This window comes from Equus asinus, chromosome 15 (assembly GCF_041296235.1).
Source record: "Equus asinus isolate D_3611 breed Donkey chromosome 15, EquAss-T2T_v2, whole genome shotgun sequence".
Taxonomy (NCBI): Eukaryota; Metazoa; Chordata; class Mammalia; order Perissodactyla; family Equidae; genus Equus; species Equus asinus.
The window spans coordinates 774,397-789,187 of record NC_091804.1 but is presented as its reverse complement, the minus strand read 5'-3'; the positions used below and the strand labels follow the sequence as shown (position 1 = coordinate 789,187).

Below are 14,791 nucleotides of genomic sequence, written 5' to 3'. Positions count from 1 at the left end.
GAAAAGTCACCACTTAATGAGTATAGGGTTTCCTTTTGGGATGATGAAAATGTTCTGGAACTAGATAGTGGTAATGGTTTCACAGCATTGTAAATGTACTTAATGCCCTTAAACTGTACAATTTTTATTTTTATTGTATTTTGGGGGGGGGGCCAGCCCAGTGGCACAGCAGTTAAGTTCGCATGTTCCAGTTTGGGGGCTCAGGGTTCACCAGTTCGGATCCCAAGTGCGGACATGGCACTGCTTATCAAGCCATGCTGTGGCAGGCGTCCCACATATAAAATAGAGGAAGATGGGCACAGATGTTAGCTCAGGGCCAGTCTTCCTCAGCAAAACCAGGAGGATCGGCAGCAGATGTTAGCTCAGGGCTAATCTTCCTCAAAAAAATAAATAAAATAAAAAAGTAACTAATGTTAAATGAGGTAATACGGGTGGGGACCTAAACCGACAAGACTGGTGTCCTTATAAGAGGAAGCGACACCAGGGATGCACACACACAAAGGAAAGGCCATCTGAAGACACAAGGAGAAGATGGCAGTTGGCAAGCCAAGGAGAGAGGCCTCAGGAGAAACCAACCCCTGCCAACACCTTGACTGGACTTCCAGCTCCAAAACTGGGAGAGAATAAATTTCTGTTCTTTAAGCCTGTGGTGTTTTGTGATAGCAGCCCAAGCACACTAATACAAGCGGTAACAGCTGTGATGCCTTTTCAAGCCTGAGGTCCATTTTTTCATTCGGCCAAAAAATATTTGAGCAGTGAGCATACACACACCCCACACACATGTGTGTGTGGTGGGGTACCCTTGGCATTGAGTCCACAGCAGGGAAATGGGCCCAGCCCTGCTTTCTTGGAGCTCACAGGCTTAAAGGATGAGGGATACCTCATGGAAGCTTTGAGTTTATTCCCTCTGCTATTAAAGCCCCTATGCATGGTGGGATTATAGGCTCCCAGTGATTCCTGGCCAAGACAACAGCCCAATGGCCCTGAACCACCTCTGGATGTTCTGTTTGGTGGACCCTTGGGGCTTGGTTCTTTACTCCACTGGGGTGCAATATAAACTCCCTTCACGGACCAGAACCAAACCAGGGTCTGGACCCCGCAAGAGCCTTGACCATAGGCAACCATACATGCTCTTAAAGGGGAATTTTATTCTAAATCAAAATTCCAGGCTCAAAAGAAAAAATCCCATAGCAAGAACATCTTGTTTTTCCTCATTTCTCAATTACCTCTTCTACTTTTTTCTCTAGAAATTAAAGTCCTTTGTTGAAGAACAAAATTCAGCTGAGGAAATTTTAAAGATTTTATTTTTTTTTTCCTTTTTCTCCCCAAAGCCCCCCGGTACATAGTTGTATATTCTTCGTTGTGGGTCCTTCTAGTTGTGCCATGTGGGATGCTGCCTCAGCGTGATTTAATGAGCAGTGCCAAGTCCGCGCCCAGGATTCAAACCAACGAAACACTGGGCAGCCTGCAGCGGAGCACGCGAACTTAACCACTCGGCCACGGGGCCAGCCCCCCAGCTGAGCAAATTTTAAAGATGTTATTGGCTTTATTCAGTTATCATGAATCAGACAGCATCCAATCTAGCAGATAGAAAGGAGCTCTGAGAAGTTGTATGAGGCAAGAGATTTTACAGACCAAAGACGTTACACTGGGCATTTGCTGACTGGTTAAAGCAGGGTTACTTTCCTTATCTGGAGCAAAGGGAGGTCTTGGAGCTGGGTGAGTAACATGCTGAGCAGGCAAGCACTGATTGGTTGACCTGAGCCTCCCTTTACTGGGAGAGCCCAGCACAGAAACTTAGTTTTGTCTTGCCGACATGGGGCTCTGGGTTCCTAGTTTCATTTTAGCTTAGGTGAGAAGACCTAAAGTTCCTATTGGGCTCTGAATATCAGCTTTCAATTTGGCCAACTCTGACTATAGGACTTCTTAAAAAAAATTCCCTCAGGGGCCGGCCCCGTGGCCGAGTGGTTAAGTTCGCGCGCTCCGCTGCGGCGGCCCAGTGTTTCGCGGGTTTGAATCCTGGGTGCGGACATGGCACTGCTCGTCAGGGCATGCTGAGGTGGCATCCCACATGCCACAATTAGAAGGACCCACAACTAAGAATATACAACTATGTACCGGGGGGCTTTGGGGAGAAAAAGGAAAAATAAAATCTTAAAAAAAAAAATTCCTTCAGATGTCTCATCAGGTTTCAATCAGCCAGGACAAACAGTAAAAATACTCCTCGAAGTACTGAACTGCCTCCCCCCCCCTTTTTTTCTTCTTTTAAACCAAAAGTATACCTATCAAGTGACTCAAAAAAACCAATAAGCTTTATCACTTATCCAAGTATGCAAGATGCATCCCCAAAGAGGGTGCAAAAGACGTAGCCCTCTCAAGATCCAGAACCACTGCCAGAGATAGCCAAAAGAAAGACAGACTTAGACAATTCCCCTGAGAGCTGGCAAGAGTTGGTTGGACCCTAGCTGCAAATGGAGTGCATCCTACATTTCTGTCTGGCCATACTATCAGAGCCCCCATCCTGACAGTTGAGCTGCCTGCATGTGCAAGAACCAACACGCTGCATGCTCCAGGAAAGCAGAAAACCAAGTCAAGTTCTCAGGACACAAAATGAGACAAACAAGAAAGCAACAGCTGGGGGCCAGCCCTGTGGCCGTGTGGTTAAGTTCACGTGCTTTGCTTTGGTGGCCCAGGGTTTCGCCAGTTCAGATCCTGGGCGCGGACATGGCACCACTCATCATGCCATGCTGAGGTGGCATCCCACATGCCACAACTAGAAGGACCACAACTAAAAATATACAACTATGTACCAGGGGGCTTTGGGGAGAAAAAAAGAAAAAAGAAAATCTTTAAAAGAAAGCAAGAGCTGTACCTGGGAGAGAAAGGATTGATAACCCATGTGCACCCCAAAACCAAGTTCACAAGAGTCTGAATTTGGAAAGGAAGGGACAATGTGAAATTTTACATTCTTCTCTTGACCAGGCACTATAGACAGAGATCTAAGAGAGCTGATTCTAGTAAGAATTCTCACCCTTCACCAGCCTCTGCCCGTTCTCCCAGGATCCCATCTGTGGGCTCCAGAGTAAGGAGGATGTCCCAGCAGGATCCATCTGCGTTGCCAGAAACTGTAGAGGAGGAAGAATGACCTTCCCACTACACTTTACAGTGGGTTCTTGGCTGAGACTCATTTTTCCCTATGGCACCTTGTAAATGGATAAGTTTAGGTTAAAATTTCCTACTGTGGCCACTGTAATTCAAAATTACCCTTAGTGAGATCTTGCCATTTATGCAAATATATGCAAATTCCAGAACCATAATTTTTAAACAATAAGGAACTGGGGTACCAGAAGGTGGAGTGCTTCATTCTTTAGAACTTGAGCATCCCATGTCTCCATAGTTTCTGTTAGACAAATTTGTCACTCTTATCTTAGGTGTGCACCAACAAAACCAGCAGTTTCCAAAGTGGAACTGCTGACTCAGCCAGAAGAAGCCAACAAATCGGGACTGTGGACTAATCAAGGCACTTCAGGCTCCAGGTGGAACCATCTGTCAGCTCAAGCTGGCCTGCTAAACCCTAGACTGGAAAAGCCAATTAGATTAGGAGCTCAAACACAAAAACTGCAGAGCTCAAATACAAGAGGAACTTACCCATGGCCCTTGGAAACACCAAGAAAGACAGGGAACACAAAGGGTTCAGTGGGCACATATACCTGTGTGTTTCTCATTGTCCCCAAAGCCATCAGTAGTCTCCTCTGGATCCCATCCTCATCACCAAAACTGTTAAAAAAAAATTTCAACTGAGTAAATTTTAAAGATCTTATTGGCTTTGCTCAGTGATTTATCAATCAGACAGCATCCAATCTAGCAGATAGAAAGAGCTCTGAGAAGCTGTCCAAGGCAAGAGATTTTTATAGACCAAAGAAGTTATACTGGGCATTTGCCAATTGGTTAAAGTAGGGTTACTTTCCCTCTATGGAGCAAAGGGAAGTCTTGGAGCTGGGCCAGGTGACTTGTGTTGAGCAGCCAAGCCCTGACTGGTTGACCAGGTCCTTCCTTTTCTGGGAGAGCTGAGCATAGAAACTCAATTAAGTTGTGGCCCGTTGACATGGGCATAGCATGAGCAACTCTATCCGGGCCTAATCTGGTTACCAGAACACCTTCAAATTGGAGTAATTTCTAAAATGAATTTTCTTCTGTCAACAGCATTTTGATTCAAGATGATAAGATTAATCTATACTTGGACTTACGGTTGTCAAAAGATAAACTGAGGCATATTAAAAATCTTAAAGAGTTTATTTGAGCAAAAATTGATTCAAATTGGGCAGCACCAAATTGGAAGTGGTTAGGAGCACTCCACTGACAGGAGCTAGGGGAAATACTAGGTGGAATAGGTGGAAGCAAAGCAAAGAAATTTAAAAACTATTTGATTGGCTATAGCTTAGGAAATTTAAAAAAAAAAAACTGAGCTCTTAGATACAGAGAATGGATTGATGGTTGCCAGAGGTGGAGGCTGGGGTTTGGTGAAATGGGCAAAGATGGTCAAAAGGTACAAACTACCAGTTGTAAAGTCAGTCAGTCACGCAGATGCTACGTAGAGCATGCTGACTATAGTTAACAATACTGTATTGCATATTTGAAAGTTGCTAAGAGAGTAAATGTTAAAAGTTCTCATTACAAGAAAAAAATTTTGTAACTATGTATGGTGACAGATGTTAACTAGATTTAATGTGGTGATCATTTTACAATATATACAAATATCGAATCATTATGTTGTACACCTCAAACTAATATAATGTTATATGTCGATTATACCTCAATAAAAAAAAAAAAAAAGCTGAATTGGCAGGTAGCTCTGAAGCCTGAGTACACCCTCTAAAAGGACAGAATCACCCTCTCTGGGTCGAGGGAAACAGTACAGAGAAATAATACAGGATATCCCTCAAACCTTCTAAGAGAAAACCGAGCCCAGATATTCTAACAAGACTGTATCCTCCTCAGCTGACCTCTCACCCTGCCCCACCCCTGTCCCAGCCATGCCCTCTGGCTACCTGACTACAGAAAGCAAAAGAGCACAAAATACCCAGCCCTCAAACAACTAGCTCATCAGGGAAATCAAACTGATGTCAGATACAGTGGGTAGGAGATGGAGAAGTCATCTACACCATGTCAGGGCAAAAAGAGGTTTTGAAGGGGCCTCTTTGGGCAAGAACACATTGGAACCCAGGCAAACATGCTACAGCTCGTCTCCCCCTCTGCCCCAAAGGAAAAAGAGAAGCAAGAATACAAAACACGATGAACCAAACCTAGAAGAAAGTATAGCCCAAGGAAAAAAAAGGAAATTCCCCACACATGCTTCATACCCTACATCTTAAGAAGAATGGAATGCTAGTTCGTAAACGAGAGCTCAAACACAAATGGACAGAACAGCAGTATGAGATCAAAGGAAAACTGCAGACTTAAGAAACAAACTGAAGACCAACACTACACCATTACAAAACTAACCAATAATGAAGAAACAACAAAGCTAAAACAGGATGGAGAAAGGCAAAAGTAGAAGCAAAGAAAATGGTAGGAGGCTTTTACCCAGGCTGGAGATGATAGCAGCTTGGTTTAAAATGGTAATGGTGGGATTCTGGAATCAAAAAAAAGGACATTAGAAAAATTGGTGAAATGTGAATAAAGTCTTTAGTTAATAGTAGTGTATTGATGTTAAATTCCTGGTTCCATGGTTGTGTAAGATGTTAATATTAGGGGAATCTGGTTGAGAAGTATATCGAAACTCTCTATACAACTTTTGCAAATTTTCTATAAATATAATGTTAATTCAAAAGAAAAAATTTTGAAAAAGGAGAGCCACATGGATGTGATGATGACTGAGTAGAGGGTATAAGAGAGATAGTCAAGATCAACCCAGAGGTTCTTTCCTGAGCAAATGGAATCCGACTGTCTGGGGGTAGGACCCAGGCACTGGCATTCAGATTCTTAAACAGCCAAGGTGGAGAATTCCTGGTCTCCGTGCTCCCCTCAGATAGCACCCACTGATTAGCTCATTTAAACTTGGTACACTCTTGTGCAGTGGTTATTTTTTGAGTTTCCATTTTCAGAAGAGGAAACTGAGGATCCCAGGGGTTAAATGACTGGGTGGCCCATAGTCAAACAGCTAGTAAATGACACTATATGATTCACATCTTCTAATACCAGATTCATTCTCCAACTGATGAGTGAAAACCCAAGCAGACAGTAAGGAACATTAGAGAAAAGAAATTCTTCACTCTAGCAGCATGCACCCCTGGGAACTTAGTATTATAAACTGGAATCAATAAGGGTCTTGGCTTTGCTAGCCACAGCTAGACCACCTCTGCGTGCTGTAGCCTGCCACTGTGTCCCTCACTGGCTGGGAGGGTCACAAACACAGCAGAAGGGCTCCAGCCTCACTCAGAGCAAGCAGGTCAGGAAAACTCACAGCCCAGAGTATGGTGTGAGCACCTCTTCCCCAGTCCTCTCTGGCTGCCTTTCACTCTGTGTGGAGTTTGCCACTTGCAGGCACTTGAAATTTCACTTCCCTTGGTCCGTTCCCCGATCCTTTTCCTACCATGTGCCTCCCGAGCTGAGCTTTCATCCTGCCTCCCTGCTCCTCCCTGCACCAGTCATTTTGCCCCAGGTCCTCACATCCTTCAAAGTGGAGTCCCTACAAAATATATCCACCTTCCTCATGCCAGATCGCATTGCAGCTCATTTCAGCATTTTGATGTATTCTTATGCTAGTAAGACTTCCCTTTCTACATCAGGGGTGAAAAGAAGGAGCAAAGGCACAAGGAAAATCACTAAGGGAGGTCAAAGGGGGAGAGGACATCAGCAGCCCATGCTACACAAACAGCACTTGCTGGATTCTGCGGGGAGGAGCAGAGATAACAGACAATAAAAGGAGGGGGACAGAGCTCCACAGGGAGCTCAAAAACCTAGTAGAAGAGCAAATTAGTAAACAGATTATCAAAGTAAAGAGTGATACAAGTCTGGATAGAAGTGAACATGGGTGTTCTGGAAGGACAGAGGAAAGGAAGCAAAGACGATGGGGAATTTCTGTGTTTAGTCCTGAAAGCTGATTGAGAGGTAAAGGGGTTTGCAAAGTTTTGGAGGAGAGAGAGCCCACCATCTGTCCCTCTTTCAGAAAACTCCGGGGAGGCCCCAGTGGCCTGAAGGCTGGATGAGAACAGACTGGTGGTGCAGGTGAGGCTTGACGACTGGCAGGGCCAGGTCTGGAAGGAAGGACCCGCTAAGCCATTTCAGCAAGAGCCCTTGAAAGGCTTTAGGCAGAAAAGAGACAACACAGGTGTATGTTTTAGAAAATACACCTGCCACTGCCGCAGGCGGCAAGCACAAAGCAGCGCAGTCCTTTAGTAAGCCTCGGGAGGGATCCGGAGGGCCTGACACAGCGGCACGGTGTGGCTGGGATTTGAGAGAAGAGGACACAGAAATCTACAGGGCTTGGCAACTAAGCGAGCATGAGGAGGAGATGCAAGGATAGTGACCGTCAACAAGATGGGGATTTACAAAAAGAAACAGCACGTTTTAGGGGAAAGAAATATTTCAGTTTGAGACTTGTTGATTAATTGAGTTTAAACTGTTTGTGGACATGGAAGTGGAATATACAGTTGCCAGCTGAATCTTTGGGGCTTCAAGAGAGAAAGCGTGAGAACCAGAGTAAGAGCAGGACTAGGAATACTGAGGAAGGCACAGAGAGCAGGAGGTTGGTGAGTAAGAAAGGCGACAGGATGGAATCACCCAAAGACTAGGCAAAGAGAGTGGAGAGCCAAGTCTAGGACCCTTGTGAATGAAAATACTTAGGGAAGGGAGAAGGAGGACCACAAGGAAGCATTGAGAAGGGACAGTCAGAGAAGCCACAGGCCAGCCAGGAGGGCTGTGTCAGGGAGCCAGGGCGGATCTGCTCACGCCTCGGAGCCACGAAGATAAGGAATGAAGACAAGCCTCAGGCATGGATAACTGGGAGGTCAGTGGGGACACCGAGAGCAGTCCCACTGCAGTGGGAGGAGGAGGAGGAGGAGGAGGAAGTCAGCGGCACCAGGTGTGGAGAGCAGGTGGGAGGAAGCAGCCCCAGGTCTTGGCTCAGCAGCTGACTGATCAGCCAAAGCGCATGCAGGTTCCGGGATCAGATCTCGGCACCTGGAACTGTATGAATCCCGGCAAGTTATTTAACCTCCTAAGCTTCATTTTTTTTGCCCGCCCCCGTCACTGCTCTATTCTCAGCCCCTAGGACAATGCCTGGCACTAGTAGGTGCTCAGTAAATATTTACTGATTGAACATATGATAGAAAGCAACCGTAAGTTTTACGTCTCCCGGTTTCTGCAACTGCGAATTTGGGACGTTACCTTTGTCTGGCCTGCCTCCCTTGGTTGTTTCCAGAAGAAGATGCTAAACCAAGAACTGTGAACAGCCAAATCCCACCGGGGACACATGGCTTAGAGACCAGGAAGGTCAGCTCCAGAGTTCACTCCCTCAGGCGCTAAACTTTCCGGAGACGCCCCAGAGGCTGCAGCTGGGTCCTCGCCCCCGCTCGCCGCCGCCCCAAGGATTTTCTGCCCTCGCCACCTCGCCCATGGGGTAGGGCCCGCCGTGCCCGGCGCAGAGGGAGACGGGTAGGGAGCCGAGAGGAGCGGGGGCGGCACCGGGAGGGGCGAGGGCGCGGGTGGGCGGTGCCGGGAGGGGGAGGGGGCAGGGGGGCGGTGCCGGCGGGCGGGGGTGCGGTGCCGGGAGTGGGAGGGCGCTGGGGGGGGCGGTGCCGGCAGGGGGAGGGTGTTGGGGGCGCGGCGCCGGGAGGGGCGGGGGCAAGGGCGCGGGGAGGGTCGGGGAGGGCGGTGCCGGGAGTGGGAGGGCGCTGTGGGGGGCCGTGCCGGGACGGGGAGGGCGCGGGGGCGGCGGTGCCCGGATGGGGAGGGCGCGGTGGGGGGGGGGGGGGGGGCGGTGCCGGGACCGGGAGGGCGCGAGGGGGGGCGGTGCCAGGAGGGGGAGGGCGTTGGGGGGGCGGTGCCGAGAGGGGGAGGGCGTTGGTGGGGCGGCGCCGGGAGGAGCGCGGCGTTCGCTTCCAGACACAAAGAGCGGCCGGCGGGACGCGGGTTGGGAGCCGCGCGCACACCCAGCGTCCTTGGTCTGCGTTCCTGTGCCAGGCGCGCGGGCTGACACCGCAGACGCCCGCCGCCCAGGTGAGCGGGGCCGGGGTCGGTCCTCCCCTTCCCCCTCCCTCCCTACCCCCTTCCCTCGCTCTCTCCGCCGCACGTGCGGGCGGGACCGGCCGCGCCCCAGGCTGGGCAGGTGGGCGGGCGTGTCCGCGAGCGTCGGGCGCTAGTCCCCTGCGCCGTGCGCGTGCTCCCTCCGCCCGCACAGGTCCGCTGTCCGATTGTCTCCCTCCTCGTCAGTCTCCCTGGAGGGCTGGTGCCCTTTAAAACCACGTGCCCGCGGGGCTCCGGCTGCTTGACTGCGCGTTTAAAACCGGTCCAACGACAGCGGCCGCTTCCGAGGGCTCGGTGCACTGGAACGGAGTGGGCACTTTTCGTCCCTGGGCTAACGTGGGCGTTAAGCTCCTGGCGTGCGACCCGGGGTCCGAGGGGTGCTTTTCGTGGATAACGTGGAGGCCGGGCAGTGGGCCGGGAGCGCGGCGGTCGTGGGTACCGCAGGGCGGACTGTCCCCCAGGCGCCGCCAGGTCCCCTCACGCTTCCCTTGTCACCTGCAAAATGCGAGGCCCAGGTCTCTGAGTAGTGGAGTTATTTCGCAGATTGATCCCACTATGCAGAAACTGTTTAGGTCGTGCCTGCTGTTTTTGTTGCATTACGAGTTTGCACTGGGAAACGTTGTTTCAGGTAAGACGCCCCTCTCTGGGGCAGAAAAGTTTGTTACGAGTTTTATCTCCTGTACTGGTTGTTTGGCAGAACCGCCTCTTCCAGGCGGCGTGCTGGGTCACAAAGCCCATGTAGGCGTCTGTCCAGTCTCGTGGGTGTCTCACGCTCAAGAATCGTGCCCTGGTTGTTAACGCTGCCTTGTTAGGAGCGCTGTGGAGGCTGCGTGTTTGCACAGGGTGGAAGTGAAGAAGCGTGGCTTCTTTCTTTGTGCTGTGGGAGACTTAGGCCAAGCTGTGCGGCAGGGAGGAGGTTCGGAGAAACACCTGTGACTCTGCAGGGCTTGGAGAAGGTCAAGTGATGCTCAGGGTCCCACCACCAACACTCACTAGGAGGGAGGGGTTGTGAGTGATGGCGAGTTTCTTTTGAGTGGCCTTTGCTGTAATTTCCAGTTTTTTCACTTTGGAGTTAGAATACTTTTAGAAGCAGACTATTAAAAAAAATTGAAGATACTTAGAACTGGTGCGTTAAGCAGAACACAGCCTTACAGTTTAATGGACTGCGCGCCAGAGTGAGTGTATATTAAAAGGAAAATGTGAGGATGGTTGGCGAAGCAGTCTGCCACCGTGCTGTCCGTTTTCTGTTTGATTTTCACATCATCTCTTAGGTGGTTTAAACTATTAAAATTTAACTGGTCTGTGGGGCCGGCCCCGCGGTGCAGCCGTTAAGTTTGCACGTTCTGCTTTGGCGGGCTGGGGTTCACCGGTTCGGATCCCTGGTATAGACATGGTACTGCTTGGCAAGATATGCTGTGGTAGGCGTCCCACATATAAAGTGGAGGAAGATGGGCACGAATGTTAGCTCAGGGCCAGCCTTCCTCAGCAAAAAGAGGAGGATTGGCAGCAGTTAGCTCAGGGCTGAGCTTTCTAAAAAATATGTATATATATATATATGTATATATATATTTAACTGGTCTATATTGACTAATAAAGTGGGATGTATGTGTTTGTATAGAGTTCAGATTCAATAACAAATAGAGGATAGTGGTTTTTGCAGAATGAGAAAATAAGCCTTCTCCAAAGAACCTGAACTTCAGATAACATTTAATGATGAGGATTTTAGGCTGGTTAATTTTAAAACTTCAGATGAGAAGCAGGCTCTGAGGAGTGGAATTTGCTTGCCCTTTGATGAGAGACAGTTGCATTTGTGAAGGAAATCTCCATGCCTCCCTCTCTGAGCCAGGAGGAAGGGGGGATGGCCTTATCTCTGGAAAAGCTTAATGGGGAAGGCAAGAACTTAAGTTGTTTACTGTCTGGCAACCTCATGTAACTGACCCCCCTCCAACATCCTCCTTTGTCTTTAGCTGAAGATAATATTTAAGCGGTGACTTCTGCCATTTACTCAATCTGGTTTGATTCTTATCTAAAAGTTGTGGGACTGCCCAATGGCTGGACCCTGCTGGCGCTGATACCATTTTAACTTTTTTTACATATTCTTTCCTTTGTCTTGTAAAGAGATAACTCACATACCTATGCCTTAAATTTAGCCTTATTCTCCGCCCATGTTTGCAGCAGAAGCACCAGCAGCAGCTCTGACTGCCCGTGGGTCCTGTCCCCATGCTATTCGAGACTGTTCTCTAAATAGAAGAGCACTACTGCCAGACCTTGAGAGTCCAAGAAATCTTTTTTTGACTCCTCGGCTCACTGACCCCGCATCATTAACACCATCACAATAGGAAGAGAACACTTTATAGAGGAAAAATTAGGATTTTAACATTTTTTAAGTTGAGGAGTTTATATAAACTTTGATGGAAAACTGTTTTTCTCTAACTTATGTTTATGCCATCCATGGTGGTTTGCAGGGCTGCTGGGAGGTGAGTGAACTGATAGTCATCTGCTGATAGCATGTTGTAAATCCCGTAGTGTTAGTGTGTCCTTTGTTCTGTGTCTAAGAACACTTGGTGGTGGACAATGGAGTAATACAAGAGTTGCAAAGTTCTAACCCTGAGTACTCAAAGTGTTGAGATTCTGCCAGTTTCCGATGGGCGGCTTTAGATGCTGGTCGGCGGATGGTCCTCTTTTTTTGGCTGGCGTTTGAGACTCGGGGCGTGTGAGAGATCCCTCTGATCACGGTCTTGCTACCTTGGACACCCCCTTGGATCTTGCCACGAGCAGGTGACTGCTAGCTTGCTCTCTCCTTCCCTGGCTCAAGAGAGGTCTAGTGGGAAGAGGGAAAAGCAGTGTCTCGACCTCATGCCTCGTGCTGGAAGTTTCGGAGGTGGGGTCAGTGGTGGTGTGGCTCCTGACAAGAGGGAAAGCGCCCTCCGGCCTGGGAGGGCGCTGCCAGTGCTCCGGCCCTTTGCTCTCTGATTCCGCAGTTCTGTAGTACCAGGTGGAGCGGCAGTGGCTGTCACTGGACTTCAGATTGGGGTTTAGCTTAGTCCCTGGCTTCAAGTGCGAATTAGGAATTCAGGCTCAAGGCCAGAGATTTGGTTAATCACAAGCAGGAGGCCAAAGCTTTGGGTTGGACTCTACCTGGAGCTATTCGGAAGGTAGCAGGCCGCTTTGCCTCCCCCATCCTTCGGGTAACCTGGAGCTTCCTGGTGACAGTCCACCAAAAGATTCAGACTGTCATTGTCTATGAACCATGGGACGCAGGAGCATGTTCTGTATTTTTAACCTCTTTTGATGAAAGTTGGAGAGTGTGTCTGGTGCTGCCTTGCTACACTTTTCCGTCTCTCAATCCTGGATTGTCCTTCCTTAGACTTCAAGGGGTAATGGCTTCTTGTTTCTCAGAGATTGTTGCGTAGTCTCCCTTTAGTTGAAATCATTTGTTTGTCAAGTAAACCAAGGCCCTGCAGGTCATTGTGCTGCATTCAAGTCTGAGAAGTGCTGGTATATACCAGCATTGTGTTGACTGCTGTTTTGTATTTCATGAGAGGACACTGGCAAATCCTTTTGTGGTGTGACGTGTGCTCTTAAAACCCAGTTTCTTTATTTTAGGCTCTGCTTTGCTTAAGTGAGTTAAGATTTTGGTGTGTTGGAGTTTCTCAAAGTGAGACATTGTTATTCATTGTTAAAGACCTGAAGGGAAATCATTCTTCACCATCTCCAGGTTTTTAAGTTTCCAGTGGAGAATTTTACATCTGTAGACATGCATCAGTTAGAACGTTCAGCTGCCAGTGATGGAAATCCCAGCTCAGCCTTGGCTTAAACAAATAGGGAGGTCTCAGAAGGAAAGTGTAAGGCTTCGGGATGTCGTTCCAGCGGCTGAGCCAGCCTTGAGGGCCCTGGCTGCTCCTCTTCTGCATAGTGTCATGGTGGTGGCTGTGTCGCTCACATCTGCAGGGAGAGGGAGCTTGGCTTCTCTGGCTCTCTTTGAGAATGAGAAGTAACGCCCTGGTGGCCTCCAGGCTATTTGAACCAGTCACCCACTGGCTGGGAGAAGGCTCCCCCAGATCTGCCACAAGCCCCACATTTCCCTGCTGCTCCGCGTGATGCGGGGTTGGTGAGCTGAGGAGTCAAAAGAAAGATTTCTTGGACTCTCAAGATCTGGCAGTAGTGCTCATTTTATTTAGAGAATAGTGTGGAATAGCATGGGGACAGGACCCATGGGCAGGCAGAGCTCCTGCTGCTGCTGCATGGGGACAGGACCCATGGGCAGTCAGAGCTCCTGCTGCTGCCCCGAGTTGAGGGTTAGGGGTAAATTTATAAGGCATGGGTATGTGACTTATTTTTACTGGAAAAAGAAAAGATGATGTAAAAAGTCATTAAATGATTTCAGTGCAGATGGGATCTGGTTATTGTATGGTCATATAACTTTAGATACGAATCTGGCCATATAGATCGGCATGTGGGTGAAGATGCCCTGGGCTTCTCTCCCTGGGGCAGCCCTAATTCATACCATAAAAAAATCCACTGGGTCATATAGTTTGGCATGTAGGCCAGGTCACCTTGGGCTTCTCTAGCTGGGGCAGCCTTAATCCACATCACGCGGAGGCAGGTTTGTGGGGGCCAGGAGAGGTTTTGGGTGCCTGGTCACTGGTGGGCTTCAGTGGGTCGCCTCACAGGTAATGTGTCCCCTGTACCTGGGCCCCATACGTGGCTCATGGACCAGCTGTGGTACTGTCAGAAATGGAACCCCAGTCTCTTGGTGTTTGTTTTAAAGTTGTGTTTTTTTTTTTAAAGATTGGCACCTCAGCTAACAACGGTTGCTGATCTTTTTTTTTTATGCGTTTTTCTCCCCAAGACCCCCAGTACATAGTTGCATATTTTAGTTGTAGGTCCTTCTAGTTGTGCTATGTGGGTTGCTGCCTCAGCATGGCATGATGAGCAGTGCTGCGTCTGCGCCCAGGATCCGAACCCTGGGCCACCGAAGCGGAGCACGCAAATTTAACCAGTTGGCCTTGGGGCCTGCCCATTTTAAAGTTTTGATTGAGCACTCACTGCATGCCAGCCTCTCTTCTCAGTGCTTTCTTATGCGGGGTCAGTGAGCCGAGGAGTCGAAAGGAAGATTTCTTAGACTCTTAAGATCTGGCAGTAGTGCTCTTTTATTTAGAGAATAGTATAGAATAGCATGGGGACAGGACCCATGGGCAGTCAAAGCTTCTGCTGCTGCGTGGGGACAGGGGCCCACGGGCAGGAGGAGCCGCTGCTGCCGCCGCTGGCATGGGGACAGAACCCATGGGCAGGCAGAGCTGCTGCTGGCATGTTGCTGCTGCCGTTTCTGCTGCCAACCTGTGTGGAGAGTAAGGCTAAATTTAAGGCATAGGTATGTGAGTTCTCTTTACAAGACAAAAAAAAAAGTTAAAATGGTACCAGTGCCAGTAGGGCCCAGCCATTGGGCGGTCCTACAACTTTTAGATAAAAATCAAACCAGATTGAGTAGATGGCAGAAGTCACCGCTTAAATATTATCCTCAGCTAAAGGCAAAAGAGGATTG

General features: G+C 48.8%; 1 protein-coding gene and 1 long non-coding RNA gene across 21 annotated transcripts in view; one reads left to right on the top strand and one right to left on the bottom strand.

Annotated features, from left to right (window-relative positions):
* The window catches only part of LOC106826695 (uncharacterized), a 60,807-nt gene extending 52,152 nt beyond the window's left edge, over window positions 1–8,655 (bottom strand). Inside the window, exons 1-4 of one of the 7 annotated variants that reach the window (XR_011494482.1) lie at window positions 8,389–8,655; window positions 3,711–3,777; window positions 3,032–3,203; window positions 145–377 (exon numbers count right to left, since the gene is read on the bottom strand). This is a non-coding gene — a long non-coding RNA (uncharacterized lncRNA). Of the gene's footprint in view, window positions 1–144; window positions 378–3,031; window positions 3,204–3,710; window positions 3,778–5,583; window positions 5,633–8,388 lie in introns of those variants that run through there. The other 6 variants (XR_011494483.1, XR_011494480.1, XR_011494481.1 and 3 more) reach the window with 6 other exon arrangements.
* Window positions 8,656–9,061: 406 nt separating this feature from the next.
* NINL (ninein like) overlaps window positions 9,062–14,791 on the top strand; it is a 137,110-nt gene continuing 131,380 nt past the window's right edge. For 3 of the 14 annotated variants that reach the window (XM_070485455.1, XM_044748235.2, XM_044748236.2), the window contains exon 1: window positions 9,062–9,219. Coding sequence is in view for 6 of the 14 variants with exons in the window: in XM_070485456.1 (XP_070341557.1) it covers window positions 9,802–9,874 (73 nt within the window). In the remaining 8 variants the exon portion in view is untranslated. Of the gene's footprint in view, window positions 9,220–9,334; window positions 9,875–11,582; window positions 11,724–14,791 lie in introns of those variants that run through there. The other 11 variants (XM_070485454.1, XM_044748238.2, XM_044748240.2 and 8 more) reach the window with 10 other exon arrangements.